This window comes from Canis lupus, chromosome 26 (genome assembly GCF_048164855.1).
Source record: "Canis lupus baileyi chromosome 26, mCanLup2.hap1, whole genome shotgun sequence".
Lineage (NCBI taxonomy): Eukaryota > Metazoa > Chordata > Mammalia > Carnivora > Canidae > Canis > Canis lupus.
Genome location: NC_132863.1, coordinates 32,087,633 through 32,100,627, shown reverse-complemented (window position 1 = coordinate 32,100,627; position 12,995 = coordinate 32,087,633). Strand labels below are relative to the sequence as shown.

Here is a 12,995-nt window from a genome sequence, read left to right as displayed (position 1 = left end):
TCCATCCCTTCCTGACCTTGGACAATCTTCTTAGGCCCTCAACACTTCTGATTCCTCATCTGTAAAGTTGGGTAATAATCACATCTGTGTAAGGTTGTAGTGATAAGCGATTAAAATAATACATGTAAGGAACTCATAGACCACTTAGGAAGCAGTGTGAGACATAGTAAGCTGTCAGTAAGGGTTAGCTATCATTATTAATAGGAAGTTGAGCCTCAGATTTCAGCACTTTCTGGAAACTACACAGCTGCTGAGTGTTAGAACCAAGCAACGCATCCATTTGCCTGCAAAGCCTGTTGCGCTATGCCAGCGTTTCCCTAAGTGGGTTCCATGGGATGCTAGTCTGCAGGATACCTAGTGAGAAGAGGGTTCCATGGTTAAATACGTTTGGGAAATGCTGTGCCCTCTTTGCCCCTCTCGGAGAGTCGAACACACACTAGCGTTAGCACGTTCAACGAGCTGAGGAGTCTTGTAGCAGAGCGGCCTGTTTAACTTTGTTTAATCCAGCATTTCCCAAACTCATTTGACCACAAAACCTTTTTTTGTTTGTTTTTTTTGTTTCTTGTTTTTTTTTACCTAACACCTATTAGCACCCAGCGGAACACACTGTGGGAAATGCCACTCTAGGCCGCGCGGCGTCCCCCGGAATGGTAATGCTTTTGTTCTTTTTAGGGGAAAACAGTGATCTCTTTTTCCTCCCGCGGAGTGTGATGTAGAGTCCAATGTGGGACTGGCTTGTCGCTTAGCATCTGCACCCACCGCCCGGGCATAGAGCCTTGTGCAAAGTCTTCCCTTTGAGTCCCGCTCCTTGCATCCTTCTCCCAACTGAGAACCTTTCTCCTTCCAGCCCCTAGTTACCACCTCTGAATAGTAATGGCCCTCTCCCCACTACTTCTGCTTCCACGCCCTCGCTGCTTCCCACCTTTTATTCTCATCTCTGCACTGCTGACGCCGCCCAGCTGCCCCACCCGATCTAGCAGAAAGAGGGCTCAGCCAGAGGTAGGAAACTGGCCATGTGACCTTGGACCAGGTACCAGACCTCCAAACTCAAGCATTGTTTCCATCTGTAAGTGGGGTAACGCCACCTGCCTATCTCACACCTTGATCGATTCGATCACCTAGTGTGATAATGGACTTGGAAATTTTAAGGAGCTCTGCAAAAGAAGGTACTACCATTATCCTCACGGCTCCAGTTCCTTTGGGAGAGAGCGTGGCCCCTGTGCAGTTTGCTAGTCCCTGGCCAGCTGAGAGCCCCTTGGACCGAAATGCCACCAAAATCGCCCTTGGGTTTATCTGAACAGGAAGGCCAGACAAGGCGGCTGCTCACACTCAGCCACCCACTCATCCATCCTTGTCCCTGTCTTTCCTCACAGGTGAAGTGTGTACGGTACTGGCCGGATGACACAGAGGTCTATGGAGACATCAAAGTCAGCCTGATTGAGACAGAGCCCCTAGCAGAATATGTCATACGCACCTTCACAGTCCAGAAGGTAAGCTTCCCAGTGGCTGTGGGCAGCCTGTCCACTGGGCAAGCCGACTTGTTTGTTCATTCGGGTCATATGCTGAATGAGGGTCTGCTCTGTGCCCACCCTGTGCTTGGCACCAGGGACGGATCAGCAGTCCAGTTGGATGTAGATCCTGCTACACAGGATTCCCCCTTCTAGTGAGAGGGGCAAACAGAATTCAACAGACAGATAAATGGACTGATGCCATATGGTGATGAAAGCCATGGAAAAAAAGCTGCCACGAGTGGAGACAGGAAGACAAGGCAGTCAGAGAGGGCTTCCTGGAGGAGGAGCCACTTAGGCAGACGATGAAGGATGAGAAGGATCTGGCTGAGGGGAGAGGAACACTATGCCAGGGCAGAAAGAAAGAAGCACACAGAGTCAAGGGGAAAGAAGATTTCAACATGTTCTAGGCCTGTGGGTTTTCAACTGGTGGTGATTTTGTTCCCTAGGGGAAGTTGGGCAATGTCTAGGGACAGTTTTGGTTTTCAAACCTGAGGAAGGAGGGGTGTTGCTGGCATCTGTGGATGGAGGCCAGCGATGCTGATGAATCTCTGCAATGCACAGGATACCCCAGCCCCCCAAAACAAAGGATTACCTGGCCCAAAATGTCAATGATGTTGGGATTGAGAAATGCTGGTCTAGACATTGAAAGGAGGCTGGGCTGGCAGGAGCTAGATGAGCAAGAGCGAGATTGCAAGTCAGATTTATCACTTAATTCCTATTATAACATTATAGCTAACATTTATTGAGCAATTACTAAGACAGGTGCTTTTCAAAGTGCTTCTCATGCATGAACTCATTCAAATCCAACAACCTCTTGAGGGAGGTAGTATTATTACTCCCATCTTATAGGTGAAGAAAATTAGGCACAGAGCATGCGGGTCAGTTGTCCACAGTTGCCCAACTGCAAGCTGGCTGAACCACATTCCCTCCTCTGCCCCTGACTTGAAGCTCACTGCCCCTTCTACTAGTCCACACTGGCCATTTTTTGAAGCATCTGCACTAATGGACCAAGTGGCCACAGACCCGAGGATGCAGAAGCAGTGGGGGTTCACTGCTCTGAGAGCTGTGCTGTTGGGGTTCAGACAAATCCTTGTAAGGACCGAAGCAGGCGTATGCATGGTACCCTACCTGCACGCATGGCCGACAGAGGACATGCTGCTCCTGGAAGCTCCCCCTCCAAGCCCCGTGCTCCTAAAAGCCCGTATCTATGGACTCAGGTGAAGAGCCAGGAGGGAAGGGCACTTCCCTGTGACAAGGAGGAAGGAACAGGTATATCAACATGGCCTTAGGTTGGGTTCCTTAGAAGCAGAGCCTGAGATGAGGATTTGGGTGCATATGGTGTATCCAGGGACCACTCTCAAGAGAAACTTGTAAGAGAGAGAGAGGGAAACAGGAGAGGGAAGGTCAGGGGGGCCTGAGCGAGGACAGAGTCTTCAGCAGAGTCTAACCTAGGCCTGATCCACGGGAGCTGCCAGGGCATGGCCTGCACCACAAAGTTGGCCTCCTTGCCTTAATCCACCCACTGACTGTGGACCAGCCCCTGAGAGGTCCCCTGCAGTGCAGGTTGGGTCCTGCCAGCTGAGGGCCCTTCTCCAGAGAAAGGGAAGTCACCAGCAGCCAGGACTCCTACAGCCGAGGCCTAGGAACACAGGCTGAGGCAGAGGACCTAGCGGCGCCCCCATCTCATCTGGCACATCCACAGTTAGTGTCGGGAGTGAGATGAGTAGCAGGGACTCCTGAGCTGGGAAGCCTTGGAGATGGTAGGCAGGTGCTCAGCAAACACTGCCTGGGGCTTTAGCTCTAAAATCACTTGCTGAGCTGGGGACTCAGAAAGATGTGTCTGCCCTTGAAGAGAGCGCAGTCCCATGGGGAGAGAGGACCCCTGACATGTGACCACAGGGGAGGTGGTGAGGGCTCGAGCCTGGGCTGCCTGGGGCTGAATTGACCTGGAGAATTGAATGAAAAACTGAGTGTTCCTGAAGCTGCTTCCTCTTCTCCTATTTCACCTCATCCATCAGGGCGGCCATCTAGCCTTTGCATGCTCAGGCCTGGACTGCCTCAGCCTCCTGTGGGATTCTCTGCCCCTAGTCTCGCCCCATTTTAGTTTGTGTTTCTGGGAAGCCGAGCCTGAGGCAGGGCTTTGGGTGCCCTAGCCGAAGCATTGAGGAAGAGCTCTGAGAAGGGGGGGGTGGAGGGGAGGAGGGTCAGGGCAGTGGAAGGAGCCAAGCCAGGGCGTGCTCTCAGCCCGAGACCAGAGTCAGCTGGATCCCCCAGGAGCTCTGGGGCATGAACCCCACCACACAGTTGATCCTGTCCGGAGGCACAGGGGCTTCTGTTCCTCCATGAGGGTCAACGTCCTGGTGTGCCCAGGACCATCCTGGCTTTGGCACCAAAAATCCCCCTTCCCAGGAAATCCCTCAGCCCTGGGCAGACTCACCAAGTCCACTGGTCACTCTGCTGTCCTGTCAGCTGCTGTCCTGTCCTGTTCACAGATCTGAACCATTGAAAGGTTCAGAAGAGTAACAGGCACGCAGTCTGTGCTTGATAAATGAATGCCAGCTGCCTGTCCCCCTAGACTCCCAGGGGAAGGGGCTCCTGGTCGGCTGGGCAATTCTCTGATGGAAGAGGTAGCTATGGGTGTCTGCAGCCAAGACTCAGAAGAGCTGGGTATGAAACCCTGGCCCAGGAAAGGGAATCTGGGAGGGGAGGCAGCACCAGTACTCTCTGCACTGCCCCCCAACACACCCACTCACCTCCATGCTCCTGTAGCAGCCGGTACAATCCTGACCATGCACTTCCCCTCTGTGCAATCACCTGGGCAACCGCCCCATAGCTCCCTAATCAAGGCCTTCCAGGATCCAACACGCCCAGCCTCCCACCCCCGTCCCTCTGTCTACCCTTGCTTGTCTTCCATTCTGTCCTGGGGGTGCCCTGTGTGTGAGAGTCCATGCACGTGCTGTCCCCATCTCCTTGCCTGTGCTGCCTCTCTGCCTAGGAGTCCCGCCGACTCTTCCACTGGGCAACAGTCAGGCATCAGTGTCTCGTAGTGACGAGCAGTGCAGACCGTGGGGTCCAACAGCCAGGGTCCAGACTGGGTTACAGCTGACTAGTTGTGTGACCTGGCTGCATTCCTTAACCTGGCTTACCCTCAATTTCCTCATCCATACAACAGAGTTAACAGTGTAAGGACTGAGATGAGGATCAAATGAGTTAATACATTGAAAGGTTCAGAAGAGTAACAGGCACGCAGTCTGTGCTTGATAAATGTTACCTGTTATTTTCACTATTAATGTATTTGAAGCCTCAGGTCACACATCACCTCCTCCAGGAAGCCTTCTCTGATTTCTCCTTCCCCAGATGGGATTACCTGACACTCCTTTAAGCACTTCAGTGGGACTATCCACTTAGGAGTGTGCCTCTCCAGCTAGACCATGAGCTGTTCCAGGGACAGGGACTGTGGCTTTTGTTTCTGCCTTCACAGTGCCTAACACAAGGGTTGGCACTATAGAGAACCCTTGGTGAATATTCCTTAGCTGAAAGAATAATCAAACACTCTTCCTATTCAGTGCTCTCTACATATCTGCAGGAGATTGCAAGGTAGGAGAAAGTAGGTGAGGACACAGGCTCCGAGGTGACACCTGACACTGTAGGGACTGGTCAGAGACATGCTCTTAGCCTGGAGGGTGTCTCTGAATGGTGAGAGGGGAAGGGGAAGCAACCGGAGCCCCAGGCCCCACTGCTTCCATCAGTCAGAGAAGCTCTGCTTTTATTTGTTTCCTATCTTATAATTCTAAATAAGAATCTAATGAATCAAGGAGTTTGACATTTTTTTTTAATTTGAAAGCCCTGGAGACAGTGAGGGACCCCAGTCACTGAAAGGCCTCATGTTCCACTGGAAATGACTCGAACTCGATGTTTTGGATGAACCTTTCTCTGAGTCTGTTCTGATTATAAGTCCCTTGTCAAAAGAGAGTCCCTTGGATAAACACTGTGAGTGTGTTACAACACCCCCTTGGGGATACAGAGTGTTCCTGAGCCCACTAAAGGCTCTGAGAAGTCCTGCAGCAAAGCCACTACTAATACATTGTTGACTTCCATGGCTCCTGGATGCAGCAGATCACAGAAGTCATCCTGTGTGGCAAGCGTTGCTCACCTGGCAGGGTCCTTTCCTCCCTGGGAGCAGGGAGGCTGGTTCCTCTGTGCAGCAGGCATGCTCCCCATGGGTGCTGGACAGGCATGTGGGGAGGCAGCAGCTGGAGGAACAGAGGCCCATTCTCTCCTCAGAAAGGCTACCACGAGATCCGGGAGCTCCGCCTCTTCCACTTCACCAGCTGGCCCGACCACGGTGTCCCCTGCTACGCCACCGGCCTCCTGGGCTTCGTGCGCCAGGTCAAGTTTCTCAACCCCCCTGAGGCTGGGCCCATAGTGGTCCACTGCAGGTAAGTGACGGCCTCCAGCTCCAAACAAGGCTGCTCCTGCAGCTCTGCTCTCAGGGACAGAGACACTGTCTTTCAAGCCGCCTTCCTTCTTTGCCTTCAAGACTGCACTGCCTCTGTCCCATGCCCAGCCTAGGTCCCAAGGTTTGACAACAACAACAAAGTAATAGTAGTAATACCAGTTGGTATCATCATTGTTGCCCTGAAATAGTAAAGCCACCTAGGGCCGGGGGCTCACACTGCCTACGTCTGCTCCGGGTGCACTTTGCACACTCCCTGTGCAGCCTGGAGGGATGGGCGTTATCATCCTTCCCATTTTACAGACGAGAGCATCAAGGTGCTGCAAAGGTGGATGCTTTGCTCAGATCACACATGTGTAAATGGGCCGAGCCAGGAGTTGACAGGCTTTTCTCCAGACGTTGGCCTTTGGCTGCTTGCCAGGGCAGCAGGGCGCCTCAGTGGAAGTGTGCTTCTCTTCAGTTCTGTTATTTTAAAAATCAATTGCTGGCCTGCAGGGGCCTTAACAGAGAACATAAATGGACAGCACCAGGCTTCACCTTATTGTGGAGAAGAGGTATTTTCAGCTCTGACCTAGAAAGTCACACGGGGAATGACAGGCACATCTTCCAGTCCCCCTAAATGGAGATGAAGTGTTGTGTCAAGGGCAGTCAGAATTGGACCAGACCTAAAGGCCAGCTGGCCTGCACACGCCTTCCTCCCAGTGTGACCTTGAGCCCAGCACAGCTCTTCAGGCCCTGCACCTTCTTACCTTATTCCCTACCTGGCGGTGTCCACCAGGGTCAGGGTCTTGGGTGAATCCAAAGAGGGACTCCACAAACTGCAGGCATCTCAGGGCCAGCCCCTTGTCACTCAGCATCCCATACAATCGGGTGGGAATTAGAGATCCCATTTCACAGATGAGGTCACTGAGGGTTAGGAGGTGATAGTCACCATCAGCCCTGGGCCCTCAAAACATCCTGCATATATTCTCTGCTTGACAGCTCATGACAGTTCAAGGACAGCAGAACATTAGCCCCCAAACCCTGTGTCCCAGAGAACAGCCAAAGCAGGGATAGGGGAGGAAGAGAGACAATGGCACACATTTATCAGGCTCTCCTTGCACAGCAGCTCTGTCTTACCTCCGGAGCCAGTCCGCCTAATGCCCCTGGCACAGGGGTCCCTGCTCCTGGGGCTGTTCTGAAGATGAAATGTGCTGGGTAACATATATGAGGCCTGCAAGCCCTGACATATAATAAGCACTTAAAAACACTACAATTCTCTGCCTGTTTCTGGCCCCCTCCCCAGACTGTTAATGCTTTAGAGCAGAAACCATGTCTGCTTAACTTCAAATACCCACTCCCAATCCAGCATCTAGTGCACACCAGGTGCTCAATAAATATTTGTTCAATAAAAGTAGCTACCATTTATTGAGAAATTGCTATCTATGCAGCCAGGCACAGGGCTGAGTCATTTACATGCAGTGTGTTTTTTCCGCATCATCTCATGCAGCGTACATGTGTGATGCTATCAGTGTGACATGGTGGGTCTATTTATGATCATCAGCCTCATTTTGTGGTTGAGGTTATTGAAACCCAGAAAGGTTAAGTCATTTACCCAAAGTCACACAGCTAATAAGTGGTTGAACCAGGATTTGGTTCCAGGGGTCTGACCCCAAATATCATGAGCAACTGAGCTCATATTTGGGCAGCAACTGAGCTCATTTCTTTGGGCAGAAAATACAGCTCAAGTCCTCAAGAGAACCCTACAGGGAGGCACACTGTATAGGTGGGGCTTATGGACACCAGGCAGGTGGTTCACTGCTGGTGGATCCAAGATTCAAAACCAGGTCAGGCAGGTTGTTTCCCCTTACACAGGTAGAAGGAGAGCCTTCAGGAAGACACAGATGAGTGGCTGTTTGTACTCCCTGGGGCCCAGCCTGCTGAGTCCATTCTGGAAGAGGGAGGGGGGTGGTGGGATTAGGAGGTGGAAACGTACAAATACACATCAAACTTCACTCCATTTATACCATAAAATTTTACTAAGAACGAAGACTGCTTCCCACGGGTTTGTTTTTCAGACCATTGTGGGTAACAGGTCCCGGTGACCTGGCCTCCCCGGATTTATGGTCAGCCAGTACTGCTCTCTCCCTGCCCCATCCCTTGTCTCCCCCTAGGGGAAGCGAGATGTGAAAACACAGGCAGCACGGGCCTCCTCACTAGCCCGGCCTTCACTTCCTAAACTACGTGCATTTAAGGCCAGTGCTCTGTCACTGGTTCAGTACATGACTGGAACCCCGTGATGATCAGGGAAGGCTGTGGTCCATGGTCATGCTGAGTTCTTTCACTATTTTGTCCCCGAGCTACAATTTTCCTAAAGGAAGCTATGAGAGGTCAGAATTGAGTAGGATCAGAATAAGAGTATATAGGGAAGCCTGGGTGGCTCAGTGGGTTGAGCGCCTCCCTTCGGCCCAGGGCATGATCCTGGAGTCCCACGATCAAGTCCCACATTGGGTTCCTGCATGGAGCCTGCTTCTCTCTCTGCCTATGTTTCTGCCATTCTGTGTGTGTGTGTGTGTGTGTGTGTGTGTGTCTCATGAATAAATAAAATCTTTAAAAAAATAAATAGGATCAGAGTATGTATACAAGACCAGGGTCTTGGGGGTGTCACCTATTGCAGCTTAAGAATGCTCCTGGCTCATGTTCCTGGGAAAACAGGTGCAAATGGAGCCAGACCTGGGGCTTGTGACATGAGACATGGGACTCACTTCTGCCTTTGGGACCACTCAGAGGATCTGGTCTCTGCCTTCCCACCTCCTTTCTGTTCCCTCACCTCTGCTTCCTTGGTTCCATCCTTTCCATCAACCTGTCTGCTGACAGAGGGACAAAGACAGAAGGGGGAATGAGGAAGACATGTTTATTAGGCATGTCCAGTGTGCCAGGCACCATGCCTTGTACAACATAGATTAACTTCGCCCACCAGAGGAGGAAACAGCCTGCGTATGTGTTGTCGAAGCATGTGTCTTATGCTGTGACTGTTATTAGGAGGGAATGTCTAAGAGCACAGACCCAAGGGCTAGATTGCTGGGGTGAAGAGTCCCACCTCCACTGCATGTCAGCTCTGTGACCTTGAGCAAGGTCCGCTTTCTGCACCTCACTTTTCTCACCTGTAAAATGGGGTGAGAAACTTCCCAACAACCCCACGAGGGAGTTTTGTAAAGCACTTAGAACAACATCTGGCGCTTTGTAAGCATTAAATAAGTCTTTACTGAACGAGTACAGCAAAAATAAGCAGGTTCTGATAAAATAGCCCCCAGGGCAAGCATAGCCCTCCCATTTTACAAAAGAGAATGCTGAGGCTCCAAGTTCATTTGCTTGCTCAGAGTTTCCCTGCAGCGCCAGGCTTCAGAGGATAGTGTCTGACCTCTGCAGCCCACTGCCTCTCTGCAGGGTCCTCGGGACAGAGCTGAGGGCTTGGAGGGAGGGGCCTTCTCCCCAGGGCTGGTCATGCCTGGAGGTCCCTAACACAGACACCGTCCTCTCTCCCAGTGCTGGAGCGGGGAGGACCGGCTGCTTCATCGCCATCGACACCATGCTCGACATGGCCGAGAACGAAGGGGTGGTGGACATCTTCAACTGTGTGCGCGAGCTCCGGGCCCAGAGGGTCAACCTGGTGCAGACGGAGGTGAGTCCTGGGGGACTGAGCTGGCCAGCCAGCTGCAGCCCTGGCCAAGGAGAAGCAAGGTAGAACAGACACCCATGGGCGGAGGCATCCTATAGAAAGAGACATGGGGGTGGAAGAAATGGAAGGACGGAATGTATGGCCTCCTACGAAGGTAGAAGCTAGGACACTGCTGCGAACCCTGGGGTCCCACAGTGCAAGCACTTGCACCAGTGAGGCATAGTGGTGAGTTCCCCAGCTCTGAGAGCATCCAAGTAGGAAGTGAATGGCAGCTTTCAAGGCTTCTTTGAATTGCACTCCTTCCTTGAGGGAAAGAGAAGATGGGGAAGGATTGGCATTTACTGAATTCCTACTATGTGCTGAGCATTGCTTCAGTCTCTGCATGAATGACTTAATTAATAAAAGTATTGAGTACTTGGGCTGGGTTCTAGGGATTCCAAGAAAGATAACACATAGCCCATGCCCTGAGGGAAAAGCAGACCTTCAGGCCTCCCTCTGTCCAGGTAGAGGACCCAAGACCTGAGGGAAACGGGAGGTGTTCATCTTTATCATTGTGCCAGGCATCATGCTAGGTTCTTTATATTCAGGATATTATTTGTATTCCTCACAACAAACCTATGGGGCAGCTCCTACTAGTATCCCTGTTTTACAGATAAAGAAATACAGAAGCTAGGTCCCCAAGTCTGCACACATGTGGACAGTGCTGTGGGACTCGGGTTCATGTGACCCCAAGTCCCATGCTCTCTTCCCTGAACCATAATCTCTTGTGAGGCGGCCTTTTCTGCCTACCCCACTCCTCAGAACCATGGCTGGTTATTCTTCTAACAAACCTGTATCATCTGGTTCTAGGGAAGGCTGTGGCTGCCCAGGCCATCAGCTAGGACAGATAAGAAGCTACATCCATCATCAGTCCCGCAAAGGAAAGTTTTGGCTTTGGGCAAGGCCAGTCACAGCTGGCTCCACAGAGAATGCCCCCATTTACAAACTTATACACGTAGGACCCTGCTGGGGGCTCTGAGCTAACTCCTGCAGGCTAGTGTCTAGACTTGGGGAGGCTGCAGTAAAGCCAAGAGGCTGCTTTATCTGTTCCCAGATTCATGCTTGCGGAGCACAGGCTCGCTGGCTGGCACTAGACACGCCTGCTGTCTGGTGGGGGAGACAGACATTCAAATCATCATGACGCATCTGGATAAGTGTTTTATGTAGAGATGGGCCAAGTTCTGCAAGAGAACGGTCACTCAACAAATATTTGTTAAGGGCCTGGGAGCAACAGCAACAGCTTCCATCTGGCGAGTTTGCAGAAAGAAGACTTTCCAGAGGGAATGAAGCGGAGGGATATAGCAAAGTGGGGGAGGAGGAGACAGGGTTCCAGAGGAAGACAACCACAGGTGCAAAGCATAGAGGTGGCAGGGGGCACAGGGGTCAGGAGCGGACCCCGAGAGGAGCTAAGGGCATGTGGCCTATATGGGAGGTGATCCCAAGACTCATTGGTTAGAAGGCAAAGAGAAGGAAAGGAAGCCAAGCCGCGTGACACCATTAAGGAGTTTTGCAAGCTGTTTAACCCTGTGGACACCTGGAGCCCAAGCCTGCTGGGAGCTCTGAGGCAGTATAGGATGTGCCCTTCTAAATATCCCACCTGAGAGAGAAGGAATTTGGGTTTTCTGTCCCAGCTGTCCAGCTGACACTGCTCTCGGGCTCCTTTCCCGAGCACTGACTCCTCAGCCCGCTGGCTCGCCCTGCACCCAGCCCCAGGTGCTGCTGGGACTAGAAGAAATCCCTCGGCCTGAATCTCAGGGGCTTGCAGTAGGCTGCCTTCAAGGTGAAAGCTGAGGGGACATAGGCAGGTACCAAGAGCCCATGCTGCAACAGATCCTGAAGTCTCTGTCATCAGTGACCACACTGTTCAGTCTTACACGAGGGACAAAACCCCATCACTCAGGCAATCACTAAGAAACATGGAAACTTGGCCTTTCGGGTTTGGGGACAGGAAGCAGTGATTCTGCGGTCTAAATCCCACCCCTCCCTCACAGCCAGGGGGCTAAATTTGGACAACAAACTCCCAGGCCACTGTTCTCACCCAGAACCCCCTCTGTCCCCTCCACGGCCTGGCAGGAGCAGTACGTGTTTGTGCACGATGCCATCCTGGAAGCGTGCCTCTGCGGCAACACTGCCATCCCCGTGTGCGAGTTCCGCTCTCTCTACTACAACATCAGCAGGCTGGACCCCCAGACCAACTCCAGTCAAATCAAAGACGAGTTTCAGGTATGAGCAAGTTCTGGGCTCAATGACCCAGCCGCCTTTGGCAGCACTGCGCACATCTATGGGGTTTTCTTTGTGAGAACTGAGAAATCGAGGGTCTCCAGGGTCTGTAGCTCTCGACGGCTGCAGAATGAATTCCAGAGCATACAATGCACAGCCACGAGCAACCCTTAACCAGTCACTCAATGACTGCTGACACTGGGTTTAACTCCGATCGGGTGTTTAAACTGAGTTCTAGTCGAGTCCCAGTTGTGGGTGGAGACAAGTTTATAAATACAGGTGTGAGTTCCTCACTCCGCCACCCCTGGAGGGCTCAGCTTTTCTTGCTGTTTCTGTACAATTGGAGGGTGTCTGTCGTAGATCCTCAGTACCCAGAGCGGGGTCTGGAGACCAGCACCATTAGATTCACCTGGGAACTCATTAGGAATATCGCATCGTGGGTCCTACCCACATCTACTGAATAAGAACTTGCAGCTGAACAAGATCTCGGGGTAATTTGTCCACACACTGAGTTTTGAGAAGCACCATCCCAGAGCTCAGCTCAGCTCAGGCATAGCAGATCTGCACCTTGCAGCCCTTGTGACCAGTACCCCCATGCTCCCTCAGACAGAGGCTTTACTGATTGGGAGAGGAGGCCAAGTGCAAAATGGGGGAAGGATGGAGGCCACAGCCGCCTTCTGCGTACACAGAGCACCTGGTCTCCTGGCCAAACAATTCAGCTCTGGCCCCACACTTGTAAGACTCACTCTGCAGAACACAGCCCTGACATTTTCCAGTCATGGAGCCTGCCCACTGGTGGTCTCTTCCATCCTGAGCAGCTTCTCCAGACATCCTTCCATCCTAAGGACTGTTTTCTCTGAGAGGAGCATTAGGGAAATCCTTTCCCTCCTTCCATGGCACTTCAAGGGATGCATAGCACTCCTTAGAGACACCCCAGCCCCACCCTCCAACTTCCTGGCTGTCCCACCCTTCACAGAAATGAGCACCTTAGCTCTAACAGTTGGCAGGTGCTGGCAGCCTGTGTCTGCTGTGTGTGGGTGTGCTGCCTCTGCAGCCTTGGCATCACAGGGGTGTCACACAGCCCCAATAGAGGCGCTCAGTGCACAGGGCA

General features: G+C 52.1%; 1 protein-coding gene across 13 annotated transcripts in view; it reads left to right on the top strand.

The window, feature by feature from the left end:
• PTPRT (protein tyrosine phosphatase receptor type T) overlaps positions 1-12,995 on the top strand; it is a 1,036,563-nt gene that overhangs the window by 978,503 nt on the left and 45,065 nt on the right. For 8 of the 13 annotated variants that reach the window (XM_072801054.1, XM_072801063.1, XM_072801062.1 and 5 more), the window contains 4 exons: positions 1,374-1,490; positions 5,796-5,950; positions 9,493-9,628; positions 11,738-11,887. In XM_072801054.1, the coding sequence (XP_072657155.1) occupies positions 1,374-1,490; positions 5,796-5,950; positions 9,493-9,628; positions 11,738-11,887 (558 nt within the window). Of the gene's footprint in view, positions 1-590; positions 651-1,373; positions 1,491-5,795; positions 5,951-9,492; positions 9,629-11,737; positions 11,888-12,995 lie in introns of all 13 variants that reach the window. The other 5 variants (XM_072801053.1, XM_072801051.1, XM_072801058.1 and 2 more) reach the window with 1 other exon arrangement.